This window comes from Sorex fumeus, unplaced genomic scaffold, assembly GCF_029834395.1.
Source record: "Sorex fumeus unplaced genomic scaffold, SorFum_2.1 ptg000061l, whole genome shotgun sequence".
In the NCBI taxonomy this organism is placed as follows: Eukaryota; Metazoa; Chordata; class Mammalia; order Eulipotyphla; family Soricidae; genus Sorex; species Sorex fumeus.
In genome coordinates, this window is record NW_026606118.1 from 17,212,599 (window position 1) to 17,230,019 (window position 17,421).

At 36.9% G+C, this 17,421-nt stretch overlaps 1 protein-coding gene across 6 annotated transcripts in view; it reads right to left on the reverse strand.

Moving 5' to 3' along the window:
• STXBP5 (syntaxin binding protein 5) overlaps positions 1–17,421 on the reverse strand; it is a 180,483-nt gene that overhangs the window by 99,041 nt on the left and 64,021 nt on the right. For all 6 annotated transcript variants that reach the window (XM_056126390.1, XM_056126389.1, XM_056126394.1 and 3 more), the window contains exon 8: positions 13,136–13,259. In XM_056126390.1, the coding sequence (XP_055982365.1) occupies positions 13,136–13,259 (124 nt within the window). The remainder of the gene's footprint in view (positions 1–13,135; positions 13,260–17,421) is intronic.

Sequence of the window (17,421 nt, forward strand, 5' to 3'; positions counted from 1 at the left end):
TGCCCTTCCCAAATAATGCCCATTCCATAATTTGGATTATTTTAATTTCTAGCAGCAAATAATTTAGGACTACTATTCATCTGTATTTCTTCCATTAAAATAGCTCACATTCATGCTTTTATGTTACCTTGCTTAGGTTTAAAAATAAAGTTAAACCTTGCAAGTGGCTGAAAATGGTTTTATCTGTGACGTTTCATTGGCGTGATCTCTGAGCACAGGACCGGGAGTCAGCCCTGCTCACTTCCAGTAGTGGTCCAACCATGCACCCAATTAAATTTAATATTCAAAGGTCATTGTTTATCCATTAAAAGTTGCAAGTATTTTCCTTATTATCATTTCTCTGAATGAACTCTTACAAATTTTTTAAAATTCTAGAGAAAACATTTAAATAAAATGTCATGCCACTGCCATTGCAATTAAGAAAATAAAGTAATAAAACTCTAATTCACTGCATTAAATTTGGATATGGACAGAGTTGTGTGAAATTTAAATAACAGGCCCCATGTATACAGTGGAAAATGACTCAGTTTAAAGAAAAGATGAAAGGGGCTGGAGAGATAGCACAGCGGGTAAAGCGTTTGCCTTGCACGCGGCCGACCCAGGTTCGATTCCCAGCATCCCATATGGCCCCCTGAGCACCGCCAGGAGTAACTCCTGAGTGCAGAGCCAGGAGTAACCCCTGTGCATTGCCAGGTGTGACCCAAAAAAGCAAAACTAAATAAAGAAAAATAAAGAAAAGATGAAATCACACAATTTGCTGCCATGTGGATCTGGAGAGAATCATGTTGAGTCACGGAAAGCAAGAGATAAAGATCTCTTTCACAAGTGGGGCGTCAAGAAACAGTAGAGATCTAACAAGCAACCAAAGACAACAGAAACTGAGAGCTACTTCATGCTGCACAGTTCGAAGCTTCCTTAGGGGAGGTGATGGGGGGAGTAGGACAAGGAAGGGAACCCTGGGACAACCGAGGATATGGACGCTCTGGTGGAGGGAGGGTGTGGGACTGTGTTCTGCGTGAAATCCTATTGTTCACTGGACTGTAAACCAGGGATCCTAAAATAAAACCTGAATTTGGAAAACAAAAAAAAAAAAGGCCAGGAAACTGGAAAAGGAAGGAAACTGACTGAATGGCATTCAAAGTAAGGGTCTAGGTGAGCTCACTGGCACAAGAACGGAAATAAAAGTAAAACAAAAATGTTGACTACTTGAAAACTCTGGAAGCTCACTAGAGTCACAGAAAAAGGAGTTCTGGCGTTTTGATGGCCTAGTCCCATGGCCTCATTCACAAATTCTTGGTTTCATATCCATACCATATCGGTCAGCAGGCGACTCTAAAAATATATACATATTTAAGGTTTTCCCAGCCCCTCATAAGCACATTTCTCGTAAGACCCAAATCCCCGTAATTCCTCTTAAGTGTCACAAGCATATTCCTCATCTCTTACTTCGTCAATGGCAAATATGGGTCACATAACTGGATGTGAGGGTAGTCATAAACATCTTAAAATCTGTTCTAAAATAAATTTATGTTAAAAAAAAAGAAAAAAAAACTTCTTTTGAGCTCCTTCAAAAACTAGCATCCCTAGAACACAATCAATATTTTGACCCAAGTTGCAGTTCCCTGGAAAATTCTATTCTATTTTTTTCCTCCCAGGCCTGGTGACAGTATCATTTGACAGAGAGTTCAGATCTGTGTGAAATGAACACTGAGTTCAGTATCAAGTGACAGGAGCTCAGGGAGACAAAAAGTCCTATCTCCAAGGCACTGCAGGAGGCAACCAACCTCTGGCAATCTTGTAGCAAATGAAAAGGGTATTAGAAGAGTCAAAATAAAAACAAAGAAAAAAAAGAATCTGTTCAGGAACCTTAAGGAAAAATAAAGAAAAATAAGGACTAGATATAATCCTGGAGGTGGGGGCGTTCTCAAAAGCTTCACACTCATATGACATTTTGTCTTTCCCAGAAAATACTTTCAAAAGGAGAAGCCCAAGTCAATCATCTACATTTGAGACCACGAACAACTTGAGGCTATGTGAAGAGGAGTAGAGTGAGCTCTCATGCCTACTACTGGCAGGAAGAGGCACTTTTACACACTGGCAAAAAAATATAATGAATGATAAAGACTTTTGGAAAAAAGACTCGAGAAAACCTGTATTTATCCTAGAAATAATGAAAACTTTTTCATTGTGAGGCGAGCAATTCTTGTAAGCATTTTTTTCCCCAGAGAAACAAAAGGTCCAATTCCTGTGAGAAATGTAGATGGTTAAGGCAGCAAATTCCACACGATCAAGAACTGGAAACAAGCTGGAAACTAGGGCCAGCTTGGTCGGTGATGTGTGTGGTGCAGATTCATGCTGGAGGCACCAGTTCTTCAGGGTGCAGCCCCGGGCTCCCTGCGCTCTGTAGGGATGACTCGGCACTGAAGGGTCCTCCAACACCACATCCTCAGGCCCTCACATTGAACACTGGACCAGTAGGCAAAAAGTCACTGAGAGGGAACCCCCAGGTTTCCTAAATACTGTCTGAAAGACCCATCCACCACACACACACACACACACACACACACACACACACACACACACACAAAGTGAGAACAAATAGCATGTCCGCTATTTTGAAATGCCTGAATAAACTGAAAATTTGAAATATCTGACTCTTCTATGAGTAGTTATGTGAAGGAATTAGGGCTGGGAGGTGAGCCAAGGAGATGGAGTATATGGTTTGCATCTAATTATTCTGGAGTCACCCCCAGCACCACACAGCCCCCCAAGGAAGGAGCATCTGAGCATCACACTAGGCCAGGCAGAAGTAACCCGTGAGGTGTAGCTGGCAAACAAAGTTGAAATATGCCAAACAACACAGGGCTTTTTCCTAAAGTACAGTGGACTCAGGGCTGGAGCAATACCACAGCAGGTAGGGTGTTTGCCTTGCACACGGCCAATTCAGGTTCAATTCCTTCCTCCCCTCTCGGAGAGCCCGGCAAGCTACCAAGAGTATCCCGCCTGCACAGCAGAGCCTGGCAAGCTCCTCGTGGCGTATTTGATATGCCAAACACAGTAACAACAAGTCTCACAATGGAGATGTTACCGGTGCCCACTCAAGCAAATCGATGAACAATGGGAGGACAGTGCTACAGTGGACTCTAAAGAGATTTTTTAAAAAACACCAATACAATCTTGTTTTACATAAAATAATGAACAAAAACTCTTGGATGATTATGTATGTACATGTCCTAATACACGTGGTTTGGGAAATCGCTTGTAATAAACTGACATGGCAGGAAAGGCAGATACAGAGGAAGGTATTCTTTATAGGCTTCCACTTGTATTTTATTTGTTTTTATGTGATTCCATTTACGTACAATGATGTTTGTATATGACAACAATGATTACCTGTCATTCCCTGCTTCATTTTCATGCTTAGAAAAGTATTTCATACCAAAATCATGGAAAGATTTTTTTTTCTGCAATCTGGCAACTGCTTTGTAATTTATTAGACTTAACTATCTGTTCTCTGAAATATTTGGTGTGTAAAAGGTATTTTTCCTCTACTAATAATCAGTCATATCCGAGTTTTAGTTCCACTGAGTTATGTAACTCCACTGGGTAAATACACAATTAAACTACATAACACTTGGCCATTTGTAATACAGGTTCTGTATCTATATTATAGGTAATATGTCTATAATATAAACAAGTTCTATTATCTGAACCATCATCCAACACTACTGATAAAAAAGTAACATTCATTACATTAAATTTTTACAAATACACACAATATGTCAACTTGTAGCTGTTGATCCTGTCACAATTCAAGATTTGCATTTGCTAGATAATTACCAGATCACTCTTAATTTTTGTTGTGCTCAAAAATTCTATTTTTGGCATTGCTTCACTGCATTTAGCATCTGAAATTTTGGTTATGTTAAAAACTGCAGCATGTAAGCACTGTCTTCCCATGGTTTATAGATTTGCTCAAGTGGGCACCAGTAACGTCTCTATCGTGAGACTTGTTACTGTTTTTTGGCATATCGAACAAGTCACGGGGAGCATGCGAGGCTTTTGCTGTGAGGGTGCGAAACTCTCGGTAGCTTGCCGGGCTCTCCGAGAGAGGCGAAGTAATCAAACTAGGATCGTCCCGGATTGCTCTACCTGCTGTGCTATCGCTCCAGCCCATGTTAAAAACTAGTATGCTTTAATATTTTATATAAATAAAACCTTCTACTTCCTACAAGGATGATAACAGAAAAGTTTTATTATCTCTGTATACCAAAAATAGTGCAGTTTTAAAAGAGCTCTTTCTTTATTATGCTGTAAATAACCTTTTAATCTGTATACTCTAATCATTTTTCAATTCAGGATTTTAAAATTGCATCATTCAATATCACTTCTACCTAGAAAGACTAAGTCTATTATCCTAGACTAATCATTTTTAAAATCATATTGAATAATAAGACATTAGCTGTGATTTTGTGAAAATCGTACTGTAGAAGGATACCCAGAGAACCAGTGGATCTTGCCACGAGATGTCCTAATCACATCTAAGTGCTATGTTGCCCGAGTAGCAAATCTCTAGCTTGTCCCTTTTTTTTTTCTTTTTTTCCTTTTTGGGTCACACCCGGTGATGCTCAGGAGTTACTCCTGGCTCTGCACTCAGAAATCACTTCTGGCAGTGCTCGGGGGACCTTATGGGATGCTGGGAATTGAACCCAGGTTGGCTGCATGCAAGGAAAATGCCTTACCCGCTGTGCTATCACTCCAGCCCTAGCTTGTCCTTTTTTTTTTCCTCATTAACAACTACGTAGATCTTTACCCAAATTTTTCTAAAAGTTAGCAGTGAAGTAACTATGGTGTATAAAATTATAAAATATTCAGGTGTATAAATAAGCCTGACAGAAACAGCTTATAATTTTTCATTTCATTTTTCATTTCATCATCCTGTTATTCGTCGATTGCCTCGAGCAGGCCCCAGTAACGTCTCTTTCATCCTAGCCCTGAGATTATATTCAAGGCTCTTTAGGAGAATGAGACCCATCATTGTTACTGGTATTTGGCATATTTCATTCGCCACGGGGAGTTTGCCAGACTCTGCCCTGTGGGCAGGCTACATTCGATAGCCTGCAAGTTTGTCCAAAGTAGGAATGAGATAATAAGATGTCATAAAAAAGATGTGTATTTTGAGTATACAAAATAATGGGCAAAGATATCAGTGGGAAAAAGAAAGAAATCCTGTTAAAAGGATGCTGGTCTTGAAATGGAATAAAGGAAAGTTACAGGTTTGAGAAAGTAAAGGAATATGTAGAAAGTCTGAGGTTGTGTTGTTTTTTTTTTTAAAAAATAACACCTTTATTTATTTTATTTTGCTTTTAGAATTGTTCTATCACTCCAGTCCGAGATTGTGTTTTAAGGAAAGAATCTATGATTAAAAGGGATTGTTATTTAAAGATCTCCTTATATCTTTAAATTGTATCTGTACAATTGTTCTAATGCCTTTTTGGCAAGTCCATGGAAGAGGTCTGATGATCTGGACTCCTGTTACAGTGCTCTTAAACAATTGGATAGTAAATCAATTTTATAGATTGAAAAATAAAGGGGGAAGAAACTGATGGCTTTTTCTTTCTACTACCTGTGAAGTGCCCTGATAAGTTGTTGGAAAGATCTGATTGACTTAAATCATGAAAACATCCACATCACATCTGGCTCTTTTTCTCTTTCTATATTCTGATTCTAATTCCTGTGAATCACTCTGCCCAAACAATGTGTTATAAGTTCTCTTTATTTTAATTTCAGGAGTTCATTCATGTATGCCTATTTGTTTTCACTTCCTCTCACAAATGAAATCTTCAGGGCTTATTATTTACTAAAGCAAAAGCTTCTTTTTTGCCCTGCCTCCTCTGTTCCAAGTTCACCTGGTAATAAGAAGCATTTTCAGGGGCTGGAGTGATAGCACAGTGGGTAGGGTGTTCGCCTTGCACGCGACTGACCTAGGTTCGATCCCCAGCATCCCATATGGTCCCCTGAGCACTGCCAGGAGTAATTCCTGAGTGCAGAGCCAGAAGAATTCCCTGTGCATCGCTGGATGGGACCAAAAAAGCAAAAAAAAAAAAGCATTTTCAAAATGTTTTTTTTTTTCATTTCTCATTGAAAAGTCATTTACTGTGTCACTTCATCCTGAAACCCAAGCTCCGGAACACTACAACGCTTATTCATGTCTCCCTTGGTAGTTCTGTGTTTCCCACTACTGGCCCAAAGGAAGTTGAAATTCTTTAAAATACTTTTCTTTAAAAACTTTAGAGTTCTTTAAAAACTGCTGATATTAAACTACTAGCAGTTTTCCACCCTGATTTTTTAATTTGTTATTGTAGCTTAAGACTAAAATAGCCTTGCTCTGATATTTCTTCTCGCATAACTTCCCACTCATCCTTAAGACCAAACTCCTATATTTGGCATGTGAGCACTAAAAATAAGTTATGATAAATCATCACAAGAATATACTTTACTTTTAAAAATGAATTGATCTATCACTGGTTCATATTATGAAATAAATCTCCAACTGGAAATTATGAAATTGTCCTATACTTTTTTAACCAGCATCATACTTGTACCATCTTAATACCATACTATGCATACATTTTTCAGCACTTGTAACATTTTAATTATCAGTTTACAGGCAATTTTTTATTCGCTGAACTATGAGGTCATCAAGGGCAAAATTTCTGCAGTATTTAATTTCTGATATGTGAGGTGTTCAAAGTGCCTACCGAGTGAATGAAGATACATTTAAAAAAACGAGGGTCATTCATAAAAAATAAGTGAATTATTCTCACTACCTCATTTATTTTGCTAACCAGAAAACAACACATTTTCTAGTTGATTCCTATTATAATTATACAGCAATCATGTTGTCAGTATAGGATATCCAATAAACACGGCCAAGAGCACCTGAAATGTGTCAAGCCCAAGTGCTCTAAGTATAAAACGCATGCCAGATTTCCAAGAATACCAATAAATAAATAAATAAAAATGGTAAAATATCTCAGGACTGGATACTGATCAGATGTTGAAATGGCAACATTTTGCATGATCTGGGTCGGTGAAGATATAAAAAATTATTTTACTTGTTTCTTTTTCACTATTAAGCTTTTGTTACTAGAAAACTTTACATTTATAAGCACTTTATATTTTTATTGAGCCATGCTATGAAAGGAATTCCAATAGGAGAACCATTCTTGTCTGTTTCATGGGTGATGCCCAGAAAGAATCAGTGGGTTCCTCCCAGAACATGTGGTGACAGGCACGGATCCCAGGGATCCAGCATGCAAAGCCTGTTCTCTTGACTCACTGAACCCTTCCCAGCCCAAGAATCAATCTGCTACCAATACACACCAGAAACAGAGGGAGTGGGGGGTGGCTGTGCTCTCCTCAAGAGACTGGAGACAACGTCCATTTACTGCTAGACTGAAGACACTGGTTATTGGCTTTTAGTTTCTGCAGCAGGGAAGAGGGACCTATGTATGATACACGCTTGCTCAAAACTTCACAAGATGACCTTTGGTGCAGTAATTTTACTAATGAATGGTAACTATTCTAACCGGTTTGGCAAGACAGGCCTCATCATTTTGGAGCCTCATCCTGGGCGGCCTGGCATGTGACGGTGCATTCTCACAAAAAAAATAATTTATGATAATTTTCTGACGTGGTGTAGGATGACTTAATTATGCATGTCAATATGGTTGATGTTTGTAAAGTTTTCATTTGTGTATCTGAAATGATTCAAGGGATGATTTTTTTTTTATGAAAGCGCATGGCTTGCATCCATGAGATATGGGTTTAATCACTGGCACTGAAAAAGGAAAATCAAACAACAACAATAAAAAAAAAAAAGCGATATAATGATTCTTTGAGTTTCTATTTGAGTTCCTCAGAAGTGTGAACTTGAGGATGAGAGCTGAAGACGCCACACAATTCTCACATGAGTAAGTACTCACAGGAGATGTTTCCTTGGGAGATAGCCTCAGAAAATTTGTCTGAATTTATTTTTCTCCTGCTCCACTATCCACTTGCTTCTAAATAAAAGCTTTATTTGAATATACTGTGTGGAGTCTGGAAATTTCTTTCAAACATACAAACCAGGAAAATGTATAAACTTTAACTATATATCAAACTGAAGTATGGTTTTAATATTTATTAAATGTTTTGTGCTTTAGTAAGTATTAAAAAAATAATAAAATTCCCTGTACAGTCTTGCTTTCAGGTATTAAATTGGCTTTAAGTTATGTGAACCTTGATTTTATTTTTCTTTCAGCAACCCTCAATAGAATAAAAATTCCCAATCTTGGTTTGTTCTTAGATAAGTGGATTGGTTGAACTGATAGAAAAGCTCCAGAATTTTTTTTAAATTTCAGCTCTGAGAGTGGATACTATTGATAAGTCTGTCTAGAATTTCCATTTCCTTTGAGAATCATCCTATTCTGGTGAAAAAAACAGTAAGAGAAAATCTTGCTTGGCAGCACGCACTCTTGCTCTCTCTCTCTCTCTCTCTCTCTCTCTCTCTCTCTCTCTCTCTCTCTCTCTCTCTCTCCTCTTTCTTTCTCCCTCTTTCCCCTTTTCCTTTCTCTCTCTCCTCTCTCTGCCTCTTTCTCCTTTTCCTTTCTCTCTCTCTATTTCTCTCTTTCTCTCTCTCTCTCCCTCTCTCTCTCTCTCTCTCTCACACACACACACACACACACATACACAAATATACTATCACCACTTCTCCCTTCCTCATCTTCAGAGACACAACTTACGAAAGAGATTTTTTTTAAGGCCCTGGGCCAGCAAATCACTTACCCATGATTGCTTGAGTGTAGGCAAGTCAGCCCTGCCTCGACAATCAAAGTTCTTTCCTTCTTAAAGGTAAAAGGTAAAGGCCCTCCCGTTGTTCGTCGATTTGCTAGAGCGGGCCCAGTAACATCTCCATTGGAGACTTTGTTGTTACTGTGTCTGGCATATCGAATACGTCACGGGGAGCTTGCCAGGCTCTGCCGTGCGGGCGAGATACTCTCACCTATCCATCACAGGGGCAAAATAGAGCAAAAGATATAGAAGCTTAACATATTCCCTATATTCTCCATACAGAAATATAGAATTTACGAATGACTAAAATCTTTGCAGTCAAAATACAGTATCAAATATTGTTTGATTTCCAGGAAATCAAAAAGCTATATACCTTAAAAAATAACTCCATGAAATCTGAGATTTTACATATGATGAGAAGTTCCAGAGAATAGCAATTTTCTCTATGAGGTATTCTGCATATTATAAAACTGCAATTATATTCCATGTTATCTGAATGCCATGAAAATATTGTTAAATTTTCATGCAAACCGATTAAAGGAACGATCACTCCTTGTTTGTCAAAAAAAAAAAAACCCTGTTGAATAATTTCAAATACACAAATGAAAACTTTCTGGAAAAGTATAACCTACAGCCACCTTGATCTATGTAGTTAAATTACCCTACATATCAGGGAATGATCATAAACTGATTTCTTCTTGTCTTGTTATTCTTTCATTACTCTCTAGAAACTTCTATACTCCTCAGTCTGTTATCAACTAGCCTCAATGAAAAATGCCAGTCAACAGTAATAACTGAACATAGCCAACAAATCTGGAGAACTGTCCCATACCTCAATTCTATTACAAGCACTTGGCCAATGCTCCCCAAAGCACACTTCATAGAATACCAGAGGTTCTGTGAATAATAAATACTGAAGTCAAACAGGTTTTTGAAAAGCCACATAGAATAAACATGTAAGCCCATACAAGTAATAAGTATAAACACATATATGAGCATATATCCTTTTAGTTTGGAGATTGACAGAGTAAAGAAAACCTTAAGAAAATGCTCAACTGAATTGTGACTTCCAAAAGTTCTTGATCAAAATATTTTTCACCAAATAACATTTTAAAGTAAGAAATTCAATATATGTAAAAGAAAATAATCTAAAATTCAGCTGTCCTGTACCAATTATCATATTGAATTATCATACCAATTATGGTATAGAATTAACACATCAATGCTTTTATCTATTGTCACTTATATCTAGCATATTCCTCTTTCTAAGCATTGTCACTTACATTTGGTTTATTTGAACAAAGGTATAGACTTTTCACAGAGTAAAAACTTTTCACAATGACTTATCCCATAGTAAAATTCCAAAATTTCAACTCACTTTCTCCAAAATTACAGAGCCAAAACTCCATTTTAGGACTTTGTATTATGACTTTTGAACAGATTCTTCAAAAACATCTAAAACTATTCTTAACACTAAAAGCCACAATAAAATACTTGCAAGCACTTAAATATTTGTCAGTCCTGACTACCATGAGACACTACTTATATTGCTTAACTATTAAATGGGTTTAAATATTTAAAAGAATAGAAACAAATTTAAAAGTCTAATACATTGAACTTATTTTCCTCTATTTTCTATTTTTACTTTTTTGGCTTCGGGGCCATATCTGACCGTGCTCAATCCTATTGGTACTCAGGGGACTTATATGTGGTGCTCAGGAGCAAATGAGGGTTAGCCAAGTCCACTGTAGGTATTCCTGTTCTATATCTCTGGCCCCAAAGTCTAGTACATTAAAAGTCAATAACTCTAACTTTGCCAGAAAATAAGAAAAATAGACTTTACAGGTGACAGTGATGAGGGGAAAAAATTCAGTTCAGTAAAATATATAATTATTAGGCCAAAAATTAGATAATATATATAACATACATATGACCGTTGTTACAGCATGGAGAACATAATTTCTCCTTTTGTATATAAAAATGCATTTATTTTTGCCTTATAAATATAAATATAAAATAAACTCTGACGAGTTACCTACCACTAGTAGTAAACACCTTTACTTTTGAAAATATTTGTTTCTTTTATAAAGGGAAGTTTTAATTCTCCACCAGGACTATCATCTCTGATGGTATTTAGGCTGCTGTACTGGGTGACGTATGTCACCCTATCTGTTGCTAAGTACCATAAAAAAATTATTTTACTTCTGGTTGGTTTCTAAGTTAAAAAAAAATATCCTTTTATTTGCTTTAGCTTGTAACCTACTTTTGCTTAGAAATTACAAATTCAGAAACCTGTTTCACTTCTGAAAATCTTCTCTCAAAGATGTAACTTGTTTTTAATGAAAAGGGTATTAAGATTAAATAGAATAAACATCACCTGGTTAATTATCACAGTAATAATTCAGCCACAAATGTTAAAACCAGAGGTTAAAAGTTTGAAGAGAAACAGTATGTTTACAGCCTCACTGCTGCTCCTTCAAATCAAAATAACTATTGACTTCAAATACACAGGAAGTATTATTCCATCAGAAAAAAAAAAATCACATCATAATGGAGAAACCTAGTAGAGAAGCTTAATCAAGGAATCAAATTATAAGAGATCACCAATCCAGGACAAATTAAACAAGTTCTACTTGAGAAGATGCACAAAGAACATATGAGTCCTTTAGGGACACCAATGCTAAAATGGCTCATCTTAATCTAATCAAGAAAAAAAAACAAACAGAGGCACTTTCTATGAAATAATTGATTATAATCATCAAAATTTGTTATTTCTGAAAAAAAAAAAAAGATTCCAGAGCTGTTCCAGTTTGAAGCAGACTAAAGAAATAATGAATCTAATCTCTACTTCTAAATCTAGATAAAATGTGGTAAGAAGAATCTGGTTGTTTGTAGAAAGTAGGTACTGGAGCACTGGTCAGATAGTACAGGGATTAAGGCACTTGCCCTGTATGTGGCTGGCTCAGGTTTGATCCCCAGCACCAGATGTGGTTCCCTGAGGACCACCTAGAGTGCACCCTGATAGCCACTGGGTGCGTCTGCATAAACAAAATCAAAATTTAATAATAGATATTGGAATAATCAGAGGTTATTTGAAATTATGTTAACAATTTATTTTGCAAAGTTAACACATGCTAATAGAAAAAAAAATTAAAATTTACCTTAATTTAGAAGTGCAAAACTAATATAATCCCTTCCTAGAAGCTTCAGTGCTAGATTTGTTCTTAGATGTGAGAGGGTTCAGTGATACCCTGGGACGAAAGGACTCGGCAGGCAGGTGGAAGGCTGATAACCAGCACAGGGTGGGTGGGGCAGCTGTGGGAAGTGTGAGGGAACAGGGCTCGTGACTCCGGGCATCCTCTCCTGGAGCAATCCAACCAGTTTACTTGGGCTAGTAAAGAGCGAACTTCCTGAAATGCCATCTACCAGGAAGCACACCTGAGGCCAGATGGTCAGAGTTTGTACTGGAGCCCGTCTGGGGGCACTCTGCTTCACCGCTGAGCAAACTTCAGGCTCCCACAGGAAAAGCAGGCAGACCATTTTGTGAAAAGATGGCTACAGTCTGATTACCACAGTCTAAAAATTTCAAAACCAAACTGACTTTATGTTTTCTGGGTGAAAATAAGAATGCTTGAAGCCACATATTGTGGAATACTTGGTTAGCATCATCGTCTGGAAAAGCCCATGCTTTAATTTGCTACAAGCTTATTTATGCATGCATTCAGAGAATTGTTCTTGAAATTGTAGGCTTCAGTTTTTAACACTGTCTTCTTTCTTCTATTAGTATCCTGGTCCCTAATCTTGAGAGTACTCTGAAGAATTCCTTTAAATCCTAGGCCCCCCAACCCTCTTGGCTCTAGGAATTCAGAAAACCCAAAGAGTAGACAGTTACTTTTAGAAGTTTATAGTTTGAAGAATTCCAATACTCTGTTATTATATATAAATATTATACGTTATGTTGCTAGACAGAAAGAACTTGCAACCAGAAACTCTGATATGACAGAAATCTGAGTAAGTCCTTATATCACTTACAAAATTATTTTTTGAGCTATAAGAGAAACAATATTCAGAAGATAATGAAGCATTCATTTTTCTCTAAGCTCAAATTTGAAATATTAACTACGAATATAATTAACGTGAGATGCAATCCCAGTGATTACACATTATATGTATATTTTAATATCTCAAAACAAAATAAAAAACTTTCATATTGTCAAGAACAGATAAACAAATCCAAACTCCAACAAAAGTACACAGCTCATCAGAATGGATGTAGGTTTTCAAAGAAATCCATTCTTACCATGTGGAGTGATTGTCTGCATAGGCTTGGCAGGGGACCTCACGTTCCATATGGTCAAGGTGCCATCGGAATGACTACAAATAAACTGTTTTCCTTCATGATGCCAAGCAACAGAGTGGATAGCCTAGAGAGACGGATGGGGAACTCCATGTTAGAAAGAAACTACAACAAAAATTAAATATCATACAAGTCACAAAGGATACCACGACAAACGTTTAAAAAATTTTTCATGTTTTCTAAGTTAAAATCCATCCATATTTTTTCACTCTACATTCCAAGTTTTTTACATTCTACCTTTTATTTACATTTCATATTAATTTGGCCCTCTGGGCAATTCTCCTGAGACAATTTGATACTGACACTATTTTAATTCTTTCTGGTTTATTTACTAAGTCAACATAAGGAAGATATGTATTACTGACATGATTAAAAATAAAATGTATCCTTAGTTTTTTAAGAGTAAGTCATACCTAAAAAATAATTGCAAAGTAATTACAACCACATTTTATCAACGAAACCTAGCTGCACTAACAGATTAGATCAATTTAAAAAATAATCTCTATATAACTGAATTTCTAAAAATAAATACTAATTACAGGGACAAATGTTTATAATTATTCTGAAAAACAGAGAGAAACAATAAACATTTCCACATAAGAAATAAACATATGCAAACTTTTATATGCGAAGTCACAATATTTTCTTTTATGCCTGGGCACACACATGTACACGCATACACAGAATGGAATAATATGCATTTATATAGAAAGGTAAAATCAGGTACTTTGCTGAAACACGAAGAGACCTGCAGGGAATCTTGATAAGCAAAACAAGTCAGAGGAAAGGGCTGGTATCAGATGAGTTCACTCATCTGTGAGTGAGCAACAAAAAAAGAAACAGATTGGAACAATGATAAACCCTTGGCATTGGATTACAGAACTGAAGTAATCAAGCAGGGGAAGAAGGCAGGAGAAAATGATGAGACTAGGTTCTCCTACAGCTGTTGCCATGCTGACTTACATACCAGCCCTTTCCCACCTATTCCCAACCAACTCTCCCAGGAGATGCAGGCCAGGCAACTAAAATTTATGGAATCACCAGTCCCCATGGCTGAACACTCTGAACCCCCGGGCAGCTGAAGCTCTGCTCAGCACCCTCACCCCACCACTACAGTCATGCAAAGGCCTCAACTCCAACACTTCACATATATTCTCTGCAGAGACACCAATATACAAATAATGTCAGGCATCCGTGTGCCCAGGTGAGAACGCTGATTCTTTCAGAGCTGGGGTGGGGAGCCTCTCCCCCACCTACCGTACCTCTGAAAGTCCCGGGAACCAAGCCCACTTCCCATAGTCACCATCATATAAATTCACTGTCCAGTCCATGGATCCTGAAATCTCTAGACCACATGGCCACATACGTGGCTGCATGACACCACCCAAAGCAAGAAAAAAAAAACAAAACAGCTTAATATATTCTTAACATCTTAAGACATGGACTTAACCCTATAAGCAAATATAACAGTTATCAAATAAATGGATTTTCTATACCTGTTGATTTTAATATTGCATCTTTTATCTAATCCATTTTAATTCTTGATTTGTATCAATATTTGTTGCTTTTTCTATATTTAAATAAAAATTTAAAAAAGAAATTAAGCTTCAGGGGAAAAAACAAGAAAATGATGAGATGGGCTAGTAACCTAAGGACTATGGTTAGACGTTCTAAACTCCTGGTGAAGGAGAGATGCAGCAACTGTGGTCATCAAAACTATAAATGACTGGGGGGCCAGAGACCGAGTATGACAGGCACTTGCAAAAGGCTGACCAGGGTCCCCAGTGCCCCAAATGGTCCCCTGAGCCCACCAGGAGTGATCCATAAGAACAGAGTCCGGAGTAAGTCCAGAGTACTGATGGGTGTGACCATGACATACACACAAAAAAAACTATAAATTTCAAACAAAACCATATAATTTTCATGTTAAATAAATTACCATTATAGAAAATTATTTTTAAAATAAAATTAAACACTGTATAAATAAGTATTCGATGTTATAAGATGGGGGCAGTCAAAAATGAGACTACTCACTGCAGTTAGCAGGGGAAACTGAGGCTTCCTTCTCCCCTGCCACCGCCCCAAATATGAAACCTTGATTACAATCAGGTACTTATCGGCTGACTTTGGGGCATCACACAGGGGTAGAGTTCAGTCAAGGTGTTATTAGGAAGGGGTAGCCCTGGCAGTCCACAATACGGTCACCAGCATCCATGGTTGCACTCTAACCATCATCTGTAGTGTGATGGCCATAAGCCTTGAAGAAAGAAACCTGAGGTCAACTTCCTGGGCAATTTGATACATAGGGAGTTACCAAGTATCCAACAAAATTTCTGCCTCAGAGTTTAGGCTCATCCTAGGATAATGGACAATACCTAAGGAAATGGCCACACAAGGATCTGTTAAATCCTTGCATTCTCTGTAACCTTCTTGCCAAAAAAAAAAAAAAAAAGAATGTAAAGAATTCAATTTTCATTTAAAAGTGGATACACACACACACACACACACACACACACAAAATCCCTTATCTTTAACTTCCTTGCATTCTCTTTAACACAAAGACCCAGTATTCTTAAAAAAAAAAAAAAAATACAAAACTAGCCTTACTTTAGTCCTATACTAAGTTCCTTCCCACTTTTCCTTTAAAATCCCACAAAATTAGTTTTACTTAATTTAGTCCTATACCAAGTTCTTTTCCTGATGGGGAGTTCCTTTTCTACTTTCCAATAAATGTTTCTACTTCCTTTAAAAACAAAAAATAATAATAAATGGGTAAAAAGAGAACAAGGGCAGAACAAATGGAAAACAGATGACCGAAAAAAACTAATAAACAAGAGTTATACAAAAACTGTAACAGAGGAACATGAATTCTGTATAGATAGGGAAACACGCAAAGAGTTGGGCCACACACTATCAGGTGTGGCCCCAAAAACAAAAAATAAAATAAAATAAAGAGAGGGAAGGTTTTGTGGCTTTTTTAGCCTTAGTCACAAAGGAACAGTATATACAGTTCTAAAAGTTCTTTAAAAATGCAGCATGTTATAAGAAGTCATCACAATAGTAAAGCTCACAATGGATTAAAAAGCTGGCGTTTTTAATTTTGATGAAATTAGAAGAAAAAGCATTCTACGGCCTTTTCTGATACATTTAAAAGCAAGAATATTGAATTATTAGCCTTTTTAAAAAGTTAAACATGTGAAGCCTTTTTACTGTTCTCATCAAGAGGCATATTAAAGAACAATTTTCTAGAAAGCAAGTTAGGTATTTTACCTATCAAAATATACACTAATTAAAAACAGTGTGAAAACTGAATAGTACCTACCTACTGTACTTAGCACATTAATTACTGGAATCACTTCACAGTAAGAGTTGTATATAAATTTTAATTCGGCTGCTTTTATGTTACACGCATACAGATTAAGATATTTCAACAGATTTGTGCTGAGAATGATTTCTTAGTAGGAAATAAGAAATGGAACTGGAGCAATAGGACAGCAGGCAGGCTACTTGCCTTGCGTGTGGCTGACCCGGGTTCAATCTCTGGGGCCCCAAATGGTCCCCCAAACCCCATCAGGAGAAAGCCCTGAGCACAGAGCAAGAATAAATCCTAAGCACCACTTTGGATTAATCCCTGAACACTGCCAAGCGTAACCTCAAAACCAAAAAAAAAAAAAAAAAAGATTTATTTTAATATTCTGTTCAAAAGCAACACTGATTTCTATTGTTAAACTTCCAAACACATTGAAAAATTTTAAAATTGAATTTCAAATACAAATTTTATTTTCATTACAATGCTTATAACTGCATAAGGACAAAATATTAAAAAATACTCTAGCTTTTCTTACTACTTGCAAGCAATCAAATAATAAAGTGACTGCTTAGAGCACTGAATGAATTATTTCTTGCACATTAAAATATGTAACTTTGGCCCCAATACTTTAAAATCTAAGTTTTTTAAAATATTAGTTTTACTCTAGACAATAATAATAATACTGTATAACTGAACAAGATAATTACTGAACAACAGGTCAGTAAAATATTGGATAAAATTATTATATATCACAGCAGTAGGGCATTTTCCTTGTGCACCGTCAACCCAGCCGAGCCAGGTTCAATTCCTCCGCCCCTCTGGGAGAGCCCAGTAAGCTACCGAGAGTATCTCGCCCACATGGCAAAGCCTGGCAAGCTACCTGTGACAAATTCAATATGCCAAACACAGTAACAACAAG